Source organism: Ostrinia nubilalis, chromosome 23 (genome assembly GCF_963855985.1).
Source record: "Ostrinia nubilalis chromosome 23, ilOstNubi1.1, whole genome shotgun sequence".
Classification (NCBI taxonomy): Eukaryota; Metazoa; Arthropoda; class Insecta; order Lepidoptera; family Crambidae; genus Ostrinia; species Ostrinia nubilalis.
Window position 1 is genome coordinate 996148 of NC_087110.1, and position 15639 is coordinate 1011786.

A 15639-nucleotide genomic window follows, 5' to 3' on the forward strand; every position below is an offset into this window, starting at 1 on the left:
TGAGCCTGGCATTATGAAATATACAAGTTTAGCTGGTTAAAGGTTTTTAAAAAAAAGCTTCTACTTACCTCAGTATCGTCAGTTTCAGTATCCAAATCGATGTCAGAAACTTGCTGCAGCTCCAATATTTGTCTGTTCAACAAATCCTCTTCTTCACACAACTTCCTCTGGTCGACCTCAGCCTGGAAGTCCAAAGCCCAACCGAGTTTCTTCTCATTTTCCTCAATTTGTGACGTCATTTCAGCAATTTCGGACCTTTCCGAAGGATCAGCGGATTCCAAAATATCAGTGTGATTCAAGATCTGATCGTCGTCGTCGAAGTATTTGAAGGTAGATCTGAACTCAGACCTCCACTTGTCAAAATCAAACGCCTCTTCGGTACTCTCCTGAGACCTAGCGAGACCTGTAGTAAGGCTTTCTAGGGAAGAGTGCAGCCTGTTTTTAGTCAAGTCTGAAGTCTCGTCATCATGGGTCTTTTCATCTTTGGATTTCTCGACTTTCTTAGTCAAAGCCTTGCTTCGAGAAGACTTAGATTTCAGTCCAGTCACATCAGATTTCTGTCTGATCATAGCCGGGTCTTTAATTTTCGCCTCTGGAGTGACGGTCACGGCTACTTTTACAACTTTTTCCGGTTTAATTACAACCTGAGGTTGTTCGGATTTGGCGCGGTCTAGTTTGGCATTTTTAGGAGAATCTACAATTGGCTTCGTTTCCTGCTTAGGGGATTCTATCATGTTCAGTGTGGGGAGACTTGTGGTAGCTGAAGGCTGATGGAACCTCTGAGCCCAGTGCGATTTCGATTGCTTCTTCGATTCGCGACTGAGACGCCTCGACTTCACCGTGAGCCAGCCCTCGTTGTCGCTCTTATTATTATCTACGTTAAGAACTTCAATCGAGTTCCCAACGTCGTCAATCATCAGCATTTCATCTGGCACTAAAGTTTTGAGACTTTCACTAGATTCAATTCTAGTCATGTCGATTTGTGTGACGATTGTGTCGGAACTGCCGTATTCGTCGCAATCTTTGATTTTCTCCAGAGTAGGGTTGTTCTTATCTTTTTTAGTGTCACGGTCGTCTACCTTCAAAGACGTCGGCCTCGGAGGTCGCTTCTTCGTATCGATTTTGTTTTGACTAGATTTGTTATCACCTGACGCGAGTTGAACATTTTTGTTCAGGGGTTTTTTCGGCAAAGCATTTTTGTTTGTCGCAGTGGGCGAATCGAAAAGACTTTTTCGACCTGTCGTGAGGTTAAAGGGGTAACTGCATTTGTTGACTTGGTTCTTTTTTGGAAACTGTGGCCTTTGGGGTTTCGGGGCAACAGGCCGAATCTCGACAACAGTTTTGCTTCTAACCAAAGTAGTTGTTTTAGTTGGTGTTTTTACTTCGGTTTTGGGGACAGTTACCGGCTTAGGTTTCGCAGCGGCTTGAGAGTATGCAGGCCGCGTATTCATTTTAGTTTCGCTCGATTTATCAGCTTCTTTTCTGGGCTCTTCTTTGCCATCTAAAGCACCGTTCTGCTCAGGAGTTTTCGATAATTTATCGGTTTCATTTGGCTCCAATTTGTTTATAGTAGAATCTTTTGGTGCTTTATCGTTATCAGCGATATGAGGCAGATCTTTTGACACATCACCTTTAGTGTTTTCGATTTTATTTTCTGTAATGAGGTTGGATTTTTCTGGTATTGCGTTTGTTAAATCAGATTTTTTTTTAGAATTACCTTCTTTAACTTTGATATTTACTTCTGCATTGTTTACTTTAGCTATCTCTTCAATTTTGACTGTAACTTTTGAATTCTTTGCTTCAACCGTCTTTTCAGTTTTGACGGTCACTTCAGTATCATTTACTGTATTAGCTTTTCCTTTCACAACCACCTCAGCATCATTTGACTTCGCTGATTTTTCAACACTGACAGTCACTCCAGCTTCACTTACTTCATCTGTTTCTAAAACTTTTTTAAGTTTTTTTTCAGCGTCATTGGTTTTAGTTGATTTTTCAACTTTAGGAGTAATTTCAGCGTTATTTACGTCGGAATTTTTTTCAACTTTATTAGGCATTTCAACGCCATTCTCGTCAGCTGTTTCTTGAACTTCAACAATCATTTTAGCATCACTTGCTTCATCTGTGTTACTCACTTTGGCAACTGACTCTGATGTGTCAGTGTCATTTGATTCAGTAGTTTCTTCAACATTGTCACTTTCGAGTATTTGTGACAACTTTTCGATATTTTCCGGTATATCTGGAGTCTTTGCATCAAGAGATTTTGTCGAACTTTCGTTAGAGATATCACCAAAGTTATCTTCTGATTTTGTCGGAGATTCTGAAGAACTTACAGATTTATTATCCACCATCATTAATTTTTCTTCTGCATCTATTGTAAGATTGCTATCCAGCTTAATTGTTTCAATATTATTTGAAATTACATCTTCGTTTGGTTTTTCAGTTTCTTTGTCATGGTTAAGCATGTTATCGTTTTTAATTTTATTTTCGATGAGCTGCTTCGCCAAAAACTCATTCTCCATTGCCTCCAATTTGGCTGTTATCTCTCTCGCTTGATTGATCTGAGAAGAGGACTCAACAGATGATTTGCGTGAGCCTTTAGCCGAATTCACTGGACTTTCTTGATTTGTCAAAGCCCGCTTCGGCGATTTGATAACCACTTGTTTGGGGCTAGCGTTCGGGCATTCTTTGGCTTTGCCTATTTCGACAACAGCTGTTACATTTGTCACTGGTTTTCCTTCATCCTTCTCAGCTTTTTTAGAGTCATGGTTTTCTTTTATTTCTTTCTCAGTAATATCAGACAACCTAGACGATTCCTTAGTCAAATTTGGCTCCGGCTTGGCCGTGACTTTGGAAGCTGCTATTTTGCTGCTGAAAAATTCAATATTCGCTTTCGGACTAGTACTGGAATGCCCTGAAGATATCCTGGGACTGATCTTCCCGCTGCCTGGACTGGCTTTGCCTGTTAGGTTGGGGCTGTTCTTGCCACTGGGTGTGTTATGTCCAGAGAGGCAAGGGCTATTTTTGCCTGACACTGAGGGTGAGCTCTTGACGGAATGGGTCCGCCTGGACTCGGGTCGTACAAAATCAGTCTTTCTAATCTCCCATGCTAAGCTCTGCGGCCGTTGCGGCGGCGGCGTATTGTCATACTCCCACTTCAGCCTGAACCATTCACCCAATGCTTTAAAGTCGCGGGTGTAGTTCTCTAGTACTAGTATAACTTCTTGGCACTCGTTCAAATTCTCGTGGGCTTCAACTGTGTTGTAGATTTCGCCGATCTGCAATTGAACAAATTTTATTAAGCATATCATATTGATAAGGTTGAGACTATCGTCATTTCAGTCATAGGACGTCCACTGCTGAACAAAGGCCGCCCTTAATGATTATCATAATGATCAGTTGGTAGTGGCCTGCATCCAGCGCACCTTCCTGCTACATTTATGAGGTCGTAGGTCCACCTTGTGGGTGGACGTCCTACGCTGCCCTTTCCGGTATGTGAGACTATCGGTAGATGGGAAAGCCTTGCGACCTTCCGACAGTCATGACACAACCTTTTTCGTTCTTTCTTTGCGAGCAGCGTAGGAAGGGTCGTTGTGAAAATTATCCTATGTTTAGAAGTGAACATCACTTGATTAAAACGAATCCGTCTCGGGACCTTGGTTTGTCGAGATAGACAGATAAAGCTGCATATGGAAATAATGGACTGACTGAACGTTATAGGGACTCCACCAAACCATGGTTCTGCCTGACTCATGGCGTACGAACCGAATCTCGAGAGAGCGCGTAGGTACTGCTCGAAGCTCTGTTCCCTTTGGCGCTATACTTCGCTCCTTACAAATTTCTCTATTCCGACCCTTCTCACTGTCAATTCCCCCTCTCGCTATAGCAAAATGACTACTTACAGCTCTCTGCAGGTCTCCAAACAGCAGCGCCCAGTACCGCGCCCGTAACTCGGACCGCTTGTCCCGGCCTGCCGAGGCCGAGCGGCGGGCCGGTCGCGGGGCCACGCGCCGCACCGCCGGCCCGCCGAGGCAGCGCGGCGGCTTGCGCGATATCCGCGCTGCGGGTAGATGAAAAATTATATTTACAAAAAAAAAGTATTTAAGTATGTTTATATCCGCTAAAATCAAGTGGCAGTGGGCGGGGCACATAGCTCGAAGAGCTGATGGCCGCTGGGGCAGGAAAGTTCTTGAGTGGCGACCACGAGCTGGAAGACGTAGCGTGGGCAGGCCTCCCACTAGGTGGACCGACGATCTGGTGAAGGTCGCGGGAAGTACCTGGATGCAAGCGGCGCAGGACCGGACTTTGTGGAAGTCCTTGGGGGAGGCCTTTGTCCAGCAGTGGACGTCTTTCGGCTGAAACGAACGAACGAACGATATCCGTTGTTTAAAGCCTGGTCCATGAGCACGTAGAATCCCGTCCAATGACGCCAAGCTGCCCAGTGCCCATCCTTGTCGCTCGCACGTAATTATGTTGCTGTCGCGCTCGCACACTCACTGCGGGCGCGCGTCGCACAGTCGCGACAGCAATATAATTACGCGCGAGCGATAAGGATGGGTAGCTTGGGATCATTGGACGGGATTCTACGTGCTCACGGACCAGGCTTTAGTACCCATAGTACAAGCTTTGCTTAGTTTGGGACTAGAAGAGCAGTGTAAAATGTCCAAGGATATTTTATTTAAAAATGGATGGTGAGGGTACATTTACATTAGTAGAGCAGCAGCAGATAGCACATCCAATTTATCAGACCATACATATTTTCTATTTATTTATATCATCCTTCTTAGACATTACTCATGAACATTTAGGTAAGACTGGTTTTAGTGTCACGCGGACTGTCAGTGCGGATCGCTCCGCACAGCCGATTTGTATGAACTGCTAGGGAGCGGAGCGGTTCCTCCGAACCGCATTACTCTAAAACGCTCCCTAGAAGTTCATACAGATTGGCCGTGCGGAGCGGGTCCGCACCGGACGGTCCGCGTGACACTAAAATAAATATAGAGAAACGAGAATTCCAGGCGTTGCACAGACAGTTTTCTAGGACTAAATTATCATCAGATCTGCGCACGTAAATACTGTGTGTAAGTTTTGACGATTCAAACGACAAAGAGGACTCTGAATAAAATATTAAAAGTATTTTAGTGACTACACACATAACTAAATAATGCAATCTGTTTTCGATCTCGCCATTGAAATAGACACCCTAACTCCATAGCAATAAGACAGCAAAATATTACAGTCACACACAAAATTTCGATAACGCGACCCACCGGAAGGTTGAGACAATAAAACTACAAGTACTTTTCAAGAACTTACGCTCATATCGTCGCATGATGATCTACAATCCACATAAATCTTTACATAACATTTACAATCCAATTCAAGGATCATTAAACCCGGGCTGTACTGTGACCAGCAAAAGTGGAACTGAAAAAATATTCCAAGACAAATGCAACATGTTTCATGAAAGAATATCGGTAAACAGTTATATTTACGCTCCGTCAGGTCGCCGGTATCGATTCTGATGTCTAAAATCAGACCAGACCTAGATATCACTTAGTGACTATTACAGAATCGTTCAGTAGACTCCTTACATATTTGTATGAATAATTGAATTATTAATTACATGAAGGATTACCATAAAGACCGCGCTCTGCAATTCAGTTATTTCTAGTACTTTTATTAGTATTTTAGATTGGGATAACATCGTCTGTATGAAGTTATGAACACCAAACTAAGAGTAAGACCTAAGTAAACCTTCGCGAACTTTGTTACGAGTGGCGTATTTTTTCTCAGAATCGGTATCAAAAATCCAGTTCAGTAACCACAAACTAAGTCACCAAAATAATGCATTCTCTGGAAGCAACGCCACGTCAGAATAGCGAGTCATTAGCTAAAGAAATCCTGAATGCTGAAATCGTAAATAAATATCACTTTGCAATTTTGTTACAGTGACCAATTTATATTTCTGCGGTTGTTTTCTCGCAATAGTTTTTAGTTCTATTGACAACGTAGATACATAAATGAAGGTATACAATAGGTAGTAAATAAATCCGATTTACATATTGCTATCGTGTATCGTATCGTGGCGAAGATCTTCAAAGCCCGTACATTAAAGCTTCTCGAGCAATCGATTCGATTACGAATCACTCGAGTTACTCTGTCTGCGACCTGGCCAGGTCATCTGGGCTAGAGGGTATTAATCGATTGCAATCGTACCCTTCAGTACCTCTAGCATGAACAACTTTCGTCTTCGAATCGTTTGCGTACTCGATAATATTCGATACTCAACCTTCGAAGTAAACGATAACGTGACAATTTTGATTCTCAAAATAAGTTTCGTGCAATCATTTCTCATACTAAGTTCACTTTACGACACGTTCACAAGGGCGCTGTTGTAGTTTTCGTACTAAATCTTTTGATGGCGATTCGAGTACGCAAACGATTTGAACTCGAAAGTTTTTCGTGCTAGCCGTACTGAACACTGTTACAACTTCTATTGTACTAATAATAACAGCTTAGACGGATCGATAGGCCTTCCAGACAATCCCGCTTAATAATTTACAAACTACGGCAGTGCACTTAGTACTTAAACCTTCAGCTAAATGCAGACCTTACGCTCTCCACAGTAAACGCTAGAATCCAAAGACAATCAAGGTTGATGTGCCCTTGACCGCTTGTAATTTGCCTTTTTAGATCAGAAATTATGGTTCGGAATCCTTGAGACGGTGACGTCATTATTGGAAACCATTTCCATGGCGCCGATTCAAATCTTCTTATTAAGTAGCGTAAATAACATACATATTTCATCGGACTCAACTCAAGGGCGTCAAAAAGGTTGAATGGAAATATTTCGTTATAAATAGAGACGTCCACCCACACAGGACCAGATCATGAGCCTTTTGTCTGAAAAGATTTTTCTTAGGACAAAGTGGGAAAACTTTTAGAATAATGCTATATAATATTTCCCCACTTTCAACCCTTGGGAAGCACTACAAAGTAATACAATAGAAGAAACTAAGCCATTTATTTCTTCTAAAATATTTTGACGTGTGTAAGGTAAACTTAAATTGGGTACTATTTATAGTACGGCGGGCGCTAATGGGTAAAACCAGCTCATTATAACTTGAAACTTAAGTTCTTATGAAAAATCGGCGTTCAAAACAAGCATAGTTCATGAATTATATGAGCACTGTCGAATATTGTCAATAGACAATGTTCAGTTTAATCTAGACAATGCACAATGTAACATTCGATCCTCACCCCAGATTATTATTGCTTTGCTACATCCCAAAATTACGTCGTACCTACCTAAGAAATAAGATCCCAATTTTGAATGGTAGACCTTAGTTTTTTTTTTTTGAAGGGACGCGCGCTGGTAGCTTGAAGAGCTTTTCCAGCTTCACCGGGCAGAGTGGCGAGTACAGAAGGTACTCTAGCCGTTTGGCGATCGTCGGTGCGCGTGCCGACGAGGTCGAGTGTGGGTTTCGCGAAGCGAAGCCCAGGCTCGTCCGCGTCGGTCGCAGACCGACGTTCGCGATCGGGCCGTATCGAGCGCATAAGGCGCCCGATCAGTGGCGAACCCAACTAGAGGGTTGCCCACCGCGGTGTTGGACCAAAGTCCAGCCTACGGCGGGCTCACTCTAGTGGGCCCGATCGAGGGGACTACGGACGCGGCCTGAGGGCGCCACGGTAGGCTCGGACCTCGGCTCAGGCCGTGTCCGGGGGACGGATAGGTGGTAGACCTTAGTCGCCGGGCGGCGCCGTTATATGACGCCCACATAGTCTGATGGTTGGGACTACTAAGAGCGCTTTCACATTAGGGCGTTGGTAGCGCGACTGCAGCGCGGCAGCGGCGTTTTTATAATGTGAAGGCATGCATCCGCTGTCACATAGTATGAAATTTTCGGAAGCGCGTCTGTCGCGCGTTTGTCGCGCTGGTTAATCGCCTAAATGTGAAAGCGCTCTAATACGCCAGAGATTCGATGCCCGCGCAATCCAAAAGTATTTTATGTATTAATTTACGAATTTATCTACTTCCCTCTACACTACACCACTTGCAAGTCAGCATACACGCACAATTGTATGCATCAGCGCATACGCACCTGACGGCTCATCAAACGGAATTTAGAATTCTTTTCAAAGACAGTATGTCTGATCTGCAGACCAAGCGAGAGCGCGCCCGGCTCGATAATCAAGGCGACGCTATTTTGGATCGACAAATTATAATTTTGCTGTTAACACCCTTAGGTTAAATTATTACAAAGAAATTGAATATATTCAAAAAGGCAATTACATACACAGAAGGCAAACTGTCACCCTTAAATTATTCCTGAGGAATATAGGTACTTGAGACTCTTCCCAAAGTCTAAATGGAACAAAAACAGAGGGTAGAAAAAAGTATTTATTTTTAACACCTATCACCAAAATGTAAACTTTTCTTTAAAATAAGTTGGAACTGTCACCAGAATTGACACATTGAATAATTTTGCACACATTTAAATTGATGTATGAAAAATCTAAAGAAAATCTAACTCTAAGGTCATATTTTTATCGATCAGGTTATCTACCTTCATTAATGTTTAAAAAAGCATTATATTTCATACCCACTGGTTTCTTACATAAGAATTATCTTGAAACACATAAATACATTCATTTATTCTCAATTAAATAGCTCTTTTTAGTTTTTATACATCCCAACATAACCATTCTTCGGGAAAATAAAATAGGCAAGGCAAGTGCTGGGAAGAGGCAGCTCAAGAGAATTACCACATAACAGCAACACTTGCATTACATTTATAAGAAGAGAGGATTATTTTTGATAAGACTAGTTTTATAAGATGGTTGCTATGCCGTCTCAGCATAGATAAATCAGCATCATAAATCTAACCCAGCCTAGCGTGAAATGGTGCAAATTTTCACTTTCAAAAGCGGAATTTCAATTACTACTAGAGCAGATTTATCACATGATCTTTTTCATAAATTAAATATACAGTACAGTATTTCTGCATGGTTCAGTACTCAAGCAATTATCAAAATTAAATAGCAAGGAAGATCAAACTTAGGTAGGACATATTGCAAGTTGACAATGTTGTTGGAAGTTTATTCTATGTAAATTTGAAGAAGGTCACATGATGATATTTGAAATGTAAATACAAACAAGTGTAACACACACAAACTTCCTACTGCTAATTCAAAAGGGACAACTTTTACCAAAATTGTGTGAAACCACCCACATGGATGGCAATATTATTTGAAGTATTTGAAGGTCGCTGGGATGAATAACCAAGTAAATATAAAAATAATTATTACTTCGCCATAAAGCAAACGCAGGCTGTCTTTACTGATCAACAAACATTCACCGCCCACGATATTGGGCAGAACATCGTCGCTTGGCTCGAGATAAAAACTCCAATTACCTGGTGTATCAACGGCCACGTGGAAAGCTACCAGGTTCCTGGCTTCCCGGCCTTCCTCCTGCACAAGTTGTCTCACTTCTTCCATTTCGAATCAACGAAAAACACGGGGTTTTTTAACAAAACAAAAGACAAGAAATGAACTCATCACTCCGGTATTTACTACAGTTTCAGCCGTCCGAAACATTCATAATATGGCGCAAATTAATCAACGATACTAAAATAGAACTTAAAAAGCAAAATTGGTACGGTAAAAGCAATTTATTGCGAAAAATAAATTGATGGATATTTTCATAACAATCCGCTTTTGACAGATCCGTTTACTTTTGTTGCAATGGTTAAAAATTCTACAATTAGTAGTTTTTTCCTATTACAAAGTCCTAAAAAATATTGGACTATTTTATTTATTTATTTATAATCAAAGTTGTCTTGTTACAACAGGAGGAATAATTCTAAAAAGAATTATTTTCCTTATTCCTTGAAGAAGAAGAATACAATTTAATTGTACTTATCCCTCCCCTCAAATGAAAACGTTCTCTTTTACAGGTGTAATGATTTCTAAATTCTAATATTCATTGAATTAAAGCCCGGAGCCCTCAGCGGGTCTTCAGCCCAAACTATAAGTAATAATAAATAAAGTCCCAAACTAAACAAATCTTGTACTACTATGGATACTATATAGACTAGACAACGGATATAAACATACTCAATACTTTTTTTTTGTAAATATGTACATATATTACTTAACATAGAAAACATCCAAACCCGTCACTGAAATTAAAATCATTTCAATATCTGCCCGACCGGGAATCGAACCCGGGACCTCTCGGCATAGTAGTCCGTTCTGAGTTCTGAACCACTACACCATTGGTTCCCAAAGTGGGGGGCGCTGGCCTGTCTGGCCATCTGTGTACTTAAGTACCTATACAAAAAATATTTTTTAAAAACAAGCCTGAAATGCAGTTGTACTAAAACGAAAAAAATAATTAATAATAATAATAATAATAATTTATTTATTTCTCTCACAACATAAATTATGAAAAACATTTCTTATAATATATCTGTTAAACTATAGATTGCATTGTGAGAGCTGGTGCCTATTGTAGATTTTAAGAAAATCTGTATTACAGGTCACCAGGCCCACTCTGCGGAATCTATTTTATTAAATAGTTATACATTTAAATAATTAGAAGATTCCTAGAGGTACAGAGTGTTGAGTTCTAATTAAATAGACAGGCTAAACAAAAAATAAAATAAAAAATACCATAAAAATACAATGATATGAGAGTGTGAGTGTGTGTGTGTGTGAGCGTGTGTGTGGGTGTGTGTGTGAGCGTGTGTGTGGGTGTGTATGTAGATGAGTAATTGGTGTAAGGGCGTACTATTCCACGATATTGTCATAAAAAACACAAGAATGGGGCTTTTCAGGTAATAGGCAAGATGGGTCTATTTCGGGGAGCTTAGTAATCTCTCAGTATCTTCATAGTTGAGTGTGTTGAGATACTTAAGTAAGGCTTTTTAGCACTGGATTTGTGAAGTGGGTACAAATCAAGTTTACTGTTTAATTTGTTGTACAAGTAGTTCCCTAGGAAGCAGTAATGCTTGAGGGGCTGACTCGTTCGGAAGCATTTAGATTTATAGACGGAACCCTTCCGTCGTTTATCTTTCATTAAATCAGGGGTGTATTCTAATTGCTGGTGCTTTTTGAGGACAGTGTTCAGCACAAATAACTGCCTGACAGTAGGTAATTCCCACTTCCTGTACAGATCAGTGGTAGGAAATCTAAAAGGGAGACCAGACGCAACCTTAAGTATCGCACGTTGCGCTCTTTCCGCCTCAATTAAGTGCGTCTTGGCCACGCCCCCCCAAGATGTAATGCAGTATTCGATTAGAGACTGGCATAATGCGTAGTACACCATTTTAATTGTCCGACGATCGGCGACATGTTTTAGCGTCTTGAAGACATATATAAGTTTTCTTAGTCTTGATACTAGCGTATCGATGTGTGGTTTGAAGGTTAAACATTGGTCCATGGTTACACCCAGGTACTTGATATTGTCAGTTCTTTGGAGATGGGCATGAGCATGCGAGATCACTATTAGTACAACCGTGCGCCGTTATGTTCAGTGACACAGGAGGCAGTAAATTAGTCTTACTTGCGAAGGTCATGTATTTCGTTTTAGAGACATTGAGTGTTAATAAGTTTTTCTGCAACCAAGCACCAACACCACAGAAGCCTTTCTGCGCCGCACTAAAAACCTCACTCCAATCTCCACCGTCAAAGAATAGGGCAGTATCGTCCGCAAAGGTATAGATTTTACCATTGTCCAAACACAGCTGACAAAGGTCATTGATGTAGACCAAGAACAGGGTTGGTCCGAGTATGCTACCCTGCGGCACACCAAACATCACGGGAAGCTCTTCGCTAATGTGACTACCAATTTTAACACGCTGTCTTCTATTTGTTAGATAGTCTTCGAACAGCCTGAGTGGAAGGCCTCTAACTCCAATTCTCTCCAGCTTTACAAGTAGGTTGGGGATAGAGACCGTGTCAAACGCCTTCGCTAAGTCTAGAAAGATCGTTAGGCATTTCCTTTTACCATCCAGAGCCCCAACAATCGAATCGACCAATTCATGAACCGCATCATTGGTGGACTTACCCTGTCGGAACCCAAATTGGGAAGGGGAAAGCAGGTTGTTGGATTCGAGGTAATTGTATCTATGCTAGGTTCAAAGTATTTCAAAAGCTTGTATCGCCCATTGAATTTATTCCTCTTTTTTCTGTTTGCGCTACAAGCTTTCGAAATTCCTTAATTTTTCGTTTTAGTACAACTGCATTTCAGGATAAAGCTTGTTTTAAAAAAAGTTTTTTTTTATTATAAATTATTATAATTTTATTTTAAACTTTTTAGTTGTATCTAATCAAATTAACAAATAACAAATTAATTATTAATGGTATAGAAACACCTGCAATGGAAACACGCATCACTAAAACACAAGAGAAGACCCAGACCCAGCCATCCCAGGCCCAGCCGTCCCAGGCCCAGCCGTCCCAGGCCCAGCCGTCCCGGGCCCAGCCGTCCCAGGCCCAGCCATCCCAGGCCCAGCCGTCCCAGGCCCAGCCGTCCCGGGCCCAGCCGTCCCAGGCCCTGCCGTCCCGGGCCCAGTCTTCCCAGGCTCAGCTGTCCCGGGCCCAGTCGTCCCAGGCCCAGCCGTCCCGGGCCCAGTCGTCCCAGGCCCAGCCGTCCCGGGCCCAGTCGTCCCAGACCCAGCCGTCCCAGGCCCAGCCGTCCCGGGCCCAGCCGTCCCAGGCCCTGCCGTCCCGGGCCCAGTCTTCCCAGGCTCAGCTGTCCCGGGCCCAGTCGTCCCAGGCCCAGCCGTCCCGGGCCCAGTCGTCCCGAGCCCAGCCGTCCCAGGCCCAGCCACCACGGCCACACCCCACTCCGGCGCCCCAACAGCGCCACGCCCACAACAGTAAGAAGACAACAACAACTACACCCAACCAAACATTTCGATAATGGATTACTGATAATAACATTCCAAAATATCCAAAGTATAGGAAATAAATTACATTTGATTGAACACTTATTGACAGATTCTAATATTGATATTATGTTACTATCAGAAATATGGAAAAACACAAATTATTGTAACTCTATTAATTTACCAGGCTACAAACTGGGTTCATTGTACTGTAGAGAAAATTATGAGGGAGGAGGTGTCTGTTTAATGATAAAAGACAGCATAGATTTTATAGACAGAAAAGATATTGTTAACTATTCTGTAGAATTTATTATTGAATTTTGTGCCATTGAAATACCTAAATTAAATACAATTGTAATAGGACTATACAGAGCAGACCGCCATATAGATATATTCTACGAACAAATCAATAAACTACTAAAAAAACTAAATACAAAAGACAAAAATAAATACATAGTGATAGGTGGGGATTTTAATATAAATATGCAGGTTAACAATAAACAATCTCAAGAGCTAATAAATGCAATGAATTCATTTAATTTAAAACAACTTATTAACGAACCCACGCGAGTAACCAAAACAACTTCATCCTGTATTGACCTAGTATTCACAAACTATACTTACCAGCCTAGTAAAAAAATCTTACGTTGAGGATTATGGACTATCTGACCACAAAGCCGTCCAAGTGAAACTAAATTCAAAATGGCATTATGAAGACAACTGCACTCTCTACAAGCAAAAAAGAATATTTACAGAAAGCAATATAAATATGTTTAAAAATTCACTAAAAGAGCAAAATTGGGATAAGATCATAGACGAAAACAAAAGTGTAGACTATAACTATAATTCATTCATAGCAGTAGTAAAAAATAACCTAAATAAACATATTCCATTGAAAAAAATTAAAATTAAAAATACTATAAAAAAAACTTGGCTTACTACAGGAATAAAAAAATCTTGCATCCATAAAAGAGCACTAGGCATACTTGTAAATGAAACAAATAGTGAAACCATAAAAAATACTACAAATCATACACTAAAACATTAAAACGTTGTGTCAAAACATCTAAAAAGCTAATGTACATAAAACAAATGAAAAACTCTGACAACAAAATAAAAACCATGTGGAATATTATAAATAGTAAAACTGGAAAAAATAAACAGAAAAAATACAAAAATATGAAACTGGTAATTGATAATAAAAACATTGAATGTCCAAAAATGATCACAGAAACATTTAACAAATATTTTGTTACCGTTGGCCAAAATAATAACAATAAGATCAATATAGGGCACCCTGTAATTGACCCCCCAATAAATACATTGTACCTAAACCCTGTAACACGCGAAGAAGTAATTAAAATTATAAACCATCTAAAAAACAAACATAGTTATGGTGTAGACGGGATTCCACCTAAACTAATAAAACAGTGTGCTGAAGAATTATCACAACCTCTTACCTATTTAATTAATCAAAGTTTTCGCGACGGATAATTTCCCAACCTGTTAAAGATATCAATAGTCAAACCGGTTCATAAAAAAGACGACAAAAGCAACCCTAAAAATTATAGACCAATAGCAATCCTACCATCATTTTCAAAAGTAATTGAGAAGGCCATGTGTAATAGACTGTACACATTTTTAGAAAAGTTTAAAATTCTAGATGATTGCCAGAATGGATTCCGAAAAACTAGATCAACTACCTTGGCTGTATATAAATACATCCAAGCTGCCCTGCAACATCTAAATGATAAAAAATATGCCTTGGGCATATTATTAGATATGACCAAAGCATATGATAAAGTTTCACATAACATCCTGTTGTCAAAATTATATGGTTCAGGTATACGAGGTACAGCTTTTAACTGGTTTAGATCATACTTGTCAAACAGAAAACAAATAGTCCAAATTGATTTCCACAACACTACAGCTAACGAGATAGAAACAATAACATCCGAAGAGAGACACATGACCTGTTCCATTCCTCAAGGGAGTGTACTAGGCTGTGTCCTCTTTTTAATATACATTAACGATCTTCCAAAAATACTAAACAAAGAAATATCATTACCTATACTTTTTGCAGATGACGTATCAATCTTAATTAAGTGCGAACAAAACTCGAACCCCGACATCCTTATAAGTGACACATTAGCAAATATTACACATTGGCTGGAACTACATAACTTAGAAATTAATTTAAAAAAAACAAAAGTAATACAATTCCGACCATATACAAAAGCCCCCTTAGACATCAATATAACACTTGGAAAAAATGTACAATTAGAATCAGTAGAAACTTTTAATTTACTAGGACTACACATAGACGCAAACATTAATTGGAAAACGCACATAGATCAAATAAGAACCAAAATATCAAAATTTACATACGCCCTATTTGAAATAAAACACAGCACAACACCACAGAAACAGCACTAACAGCGTATTACGCCTATGCATACTCCTGGCTTAAATATGGAATAATGCTATGGGGCAACAGCGTTAATGCCAATGATTTATTTCTATTGCAGAAAAAGTGTATAAGAATCATAGCCCAAATAGATAACACACAGAGTTGCAAACCTTATTTCATAAAATACAAAATAATGACCCTAACAGCAATATATATCCATGACCTATGCTCATTTGTTTATAGAAATACACATTTATTCAAAAAAATGCAAGACACACATAACGTTAATACTCGACACAAAGAAAAGCTATGCCTCCCATACTCCAGAATAAA

At 40.2% G+C, this 15639-nt stretch overlaps 1 protein-coding gene across 1 annotated transcript in view; it reads right to left on the reverse strand.

Annotated features, from left to right (window-relative positions):
* LOC135083186 (227 kDa spindle- and centromere-associated protein) overlaps positions 1-3992 on the reverse strand; it is a gene marked incomplete at its 5' end in the record, with an annotated part of 82380 nt that extends 78388 nt beyond the window's left edge. The window contains 2 exons of the mRNA XM_063977921.1: positions 69-3275; positions 3900-3992. Of these exons, the coding sequence (XP_063833991.1) occupies positions 69-3275; positions 3900-3992 (3300 nt within the window). The remainder of the gene's footprint in view (positions 1-68; positions 3276-3899) is intronic.
* Positions 3993-15639: the final 11647 nt, after the last annotated feature.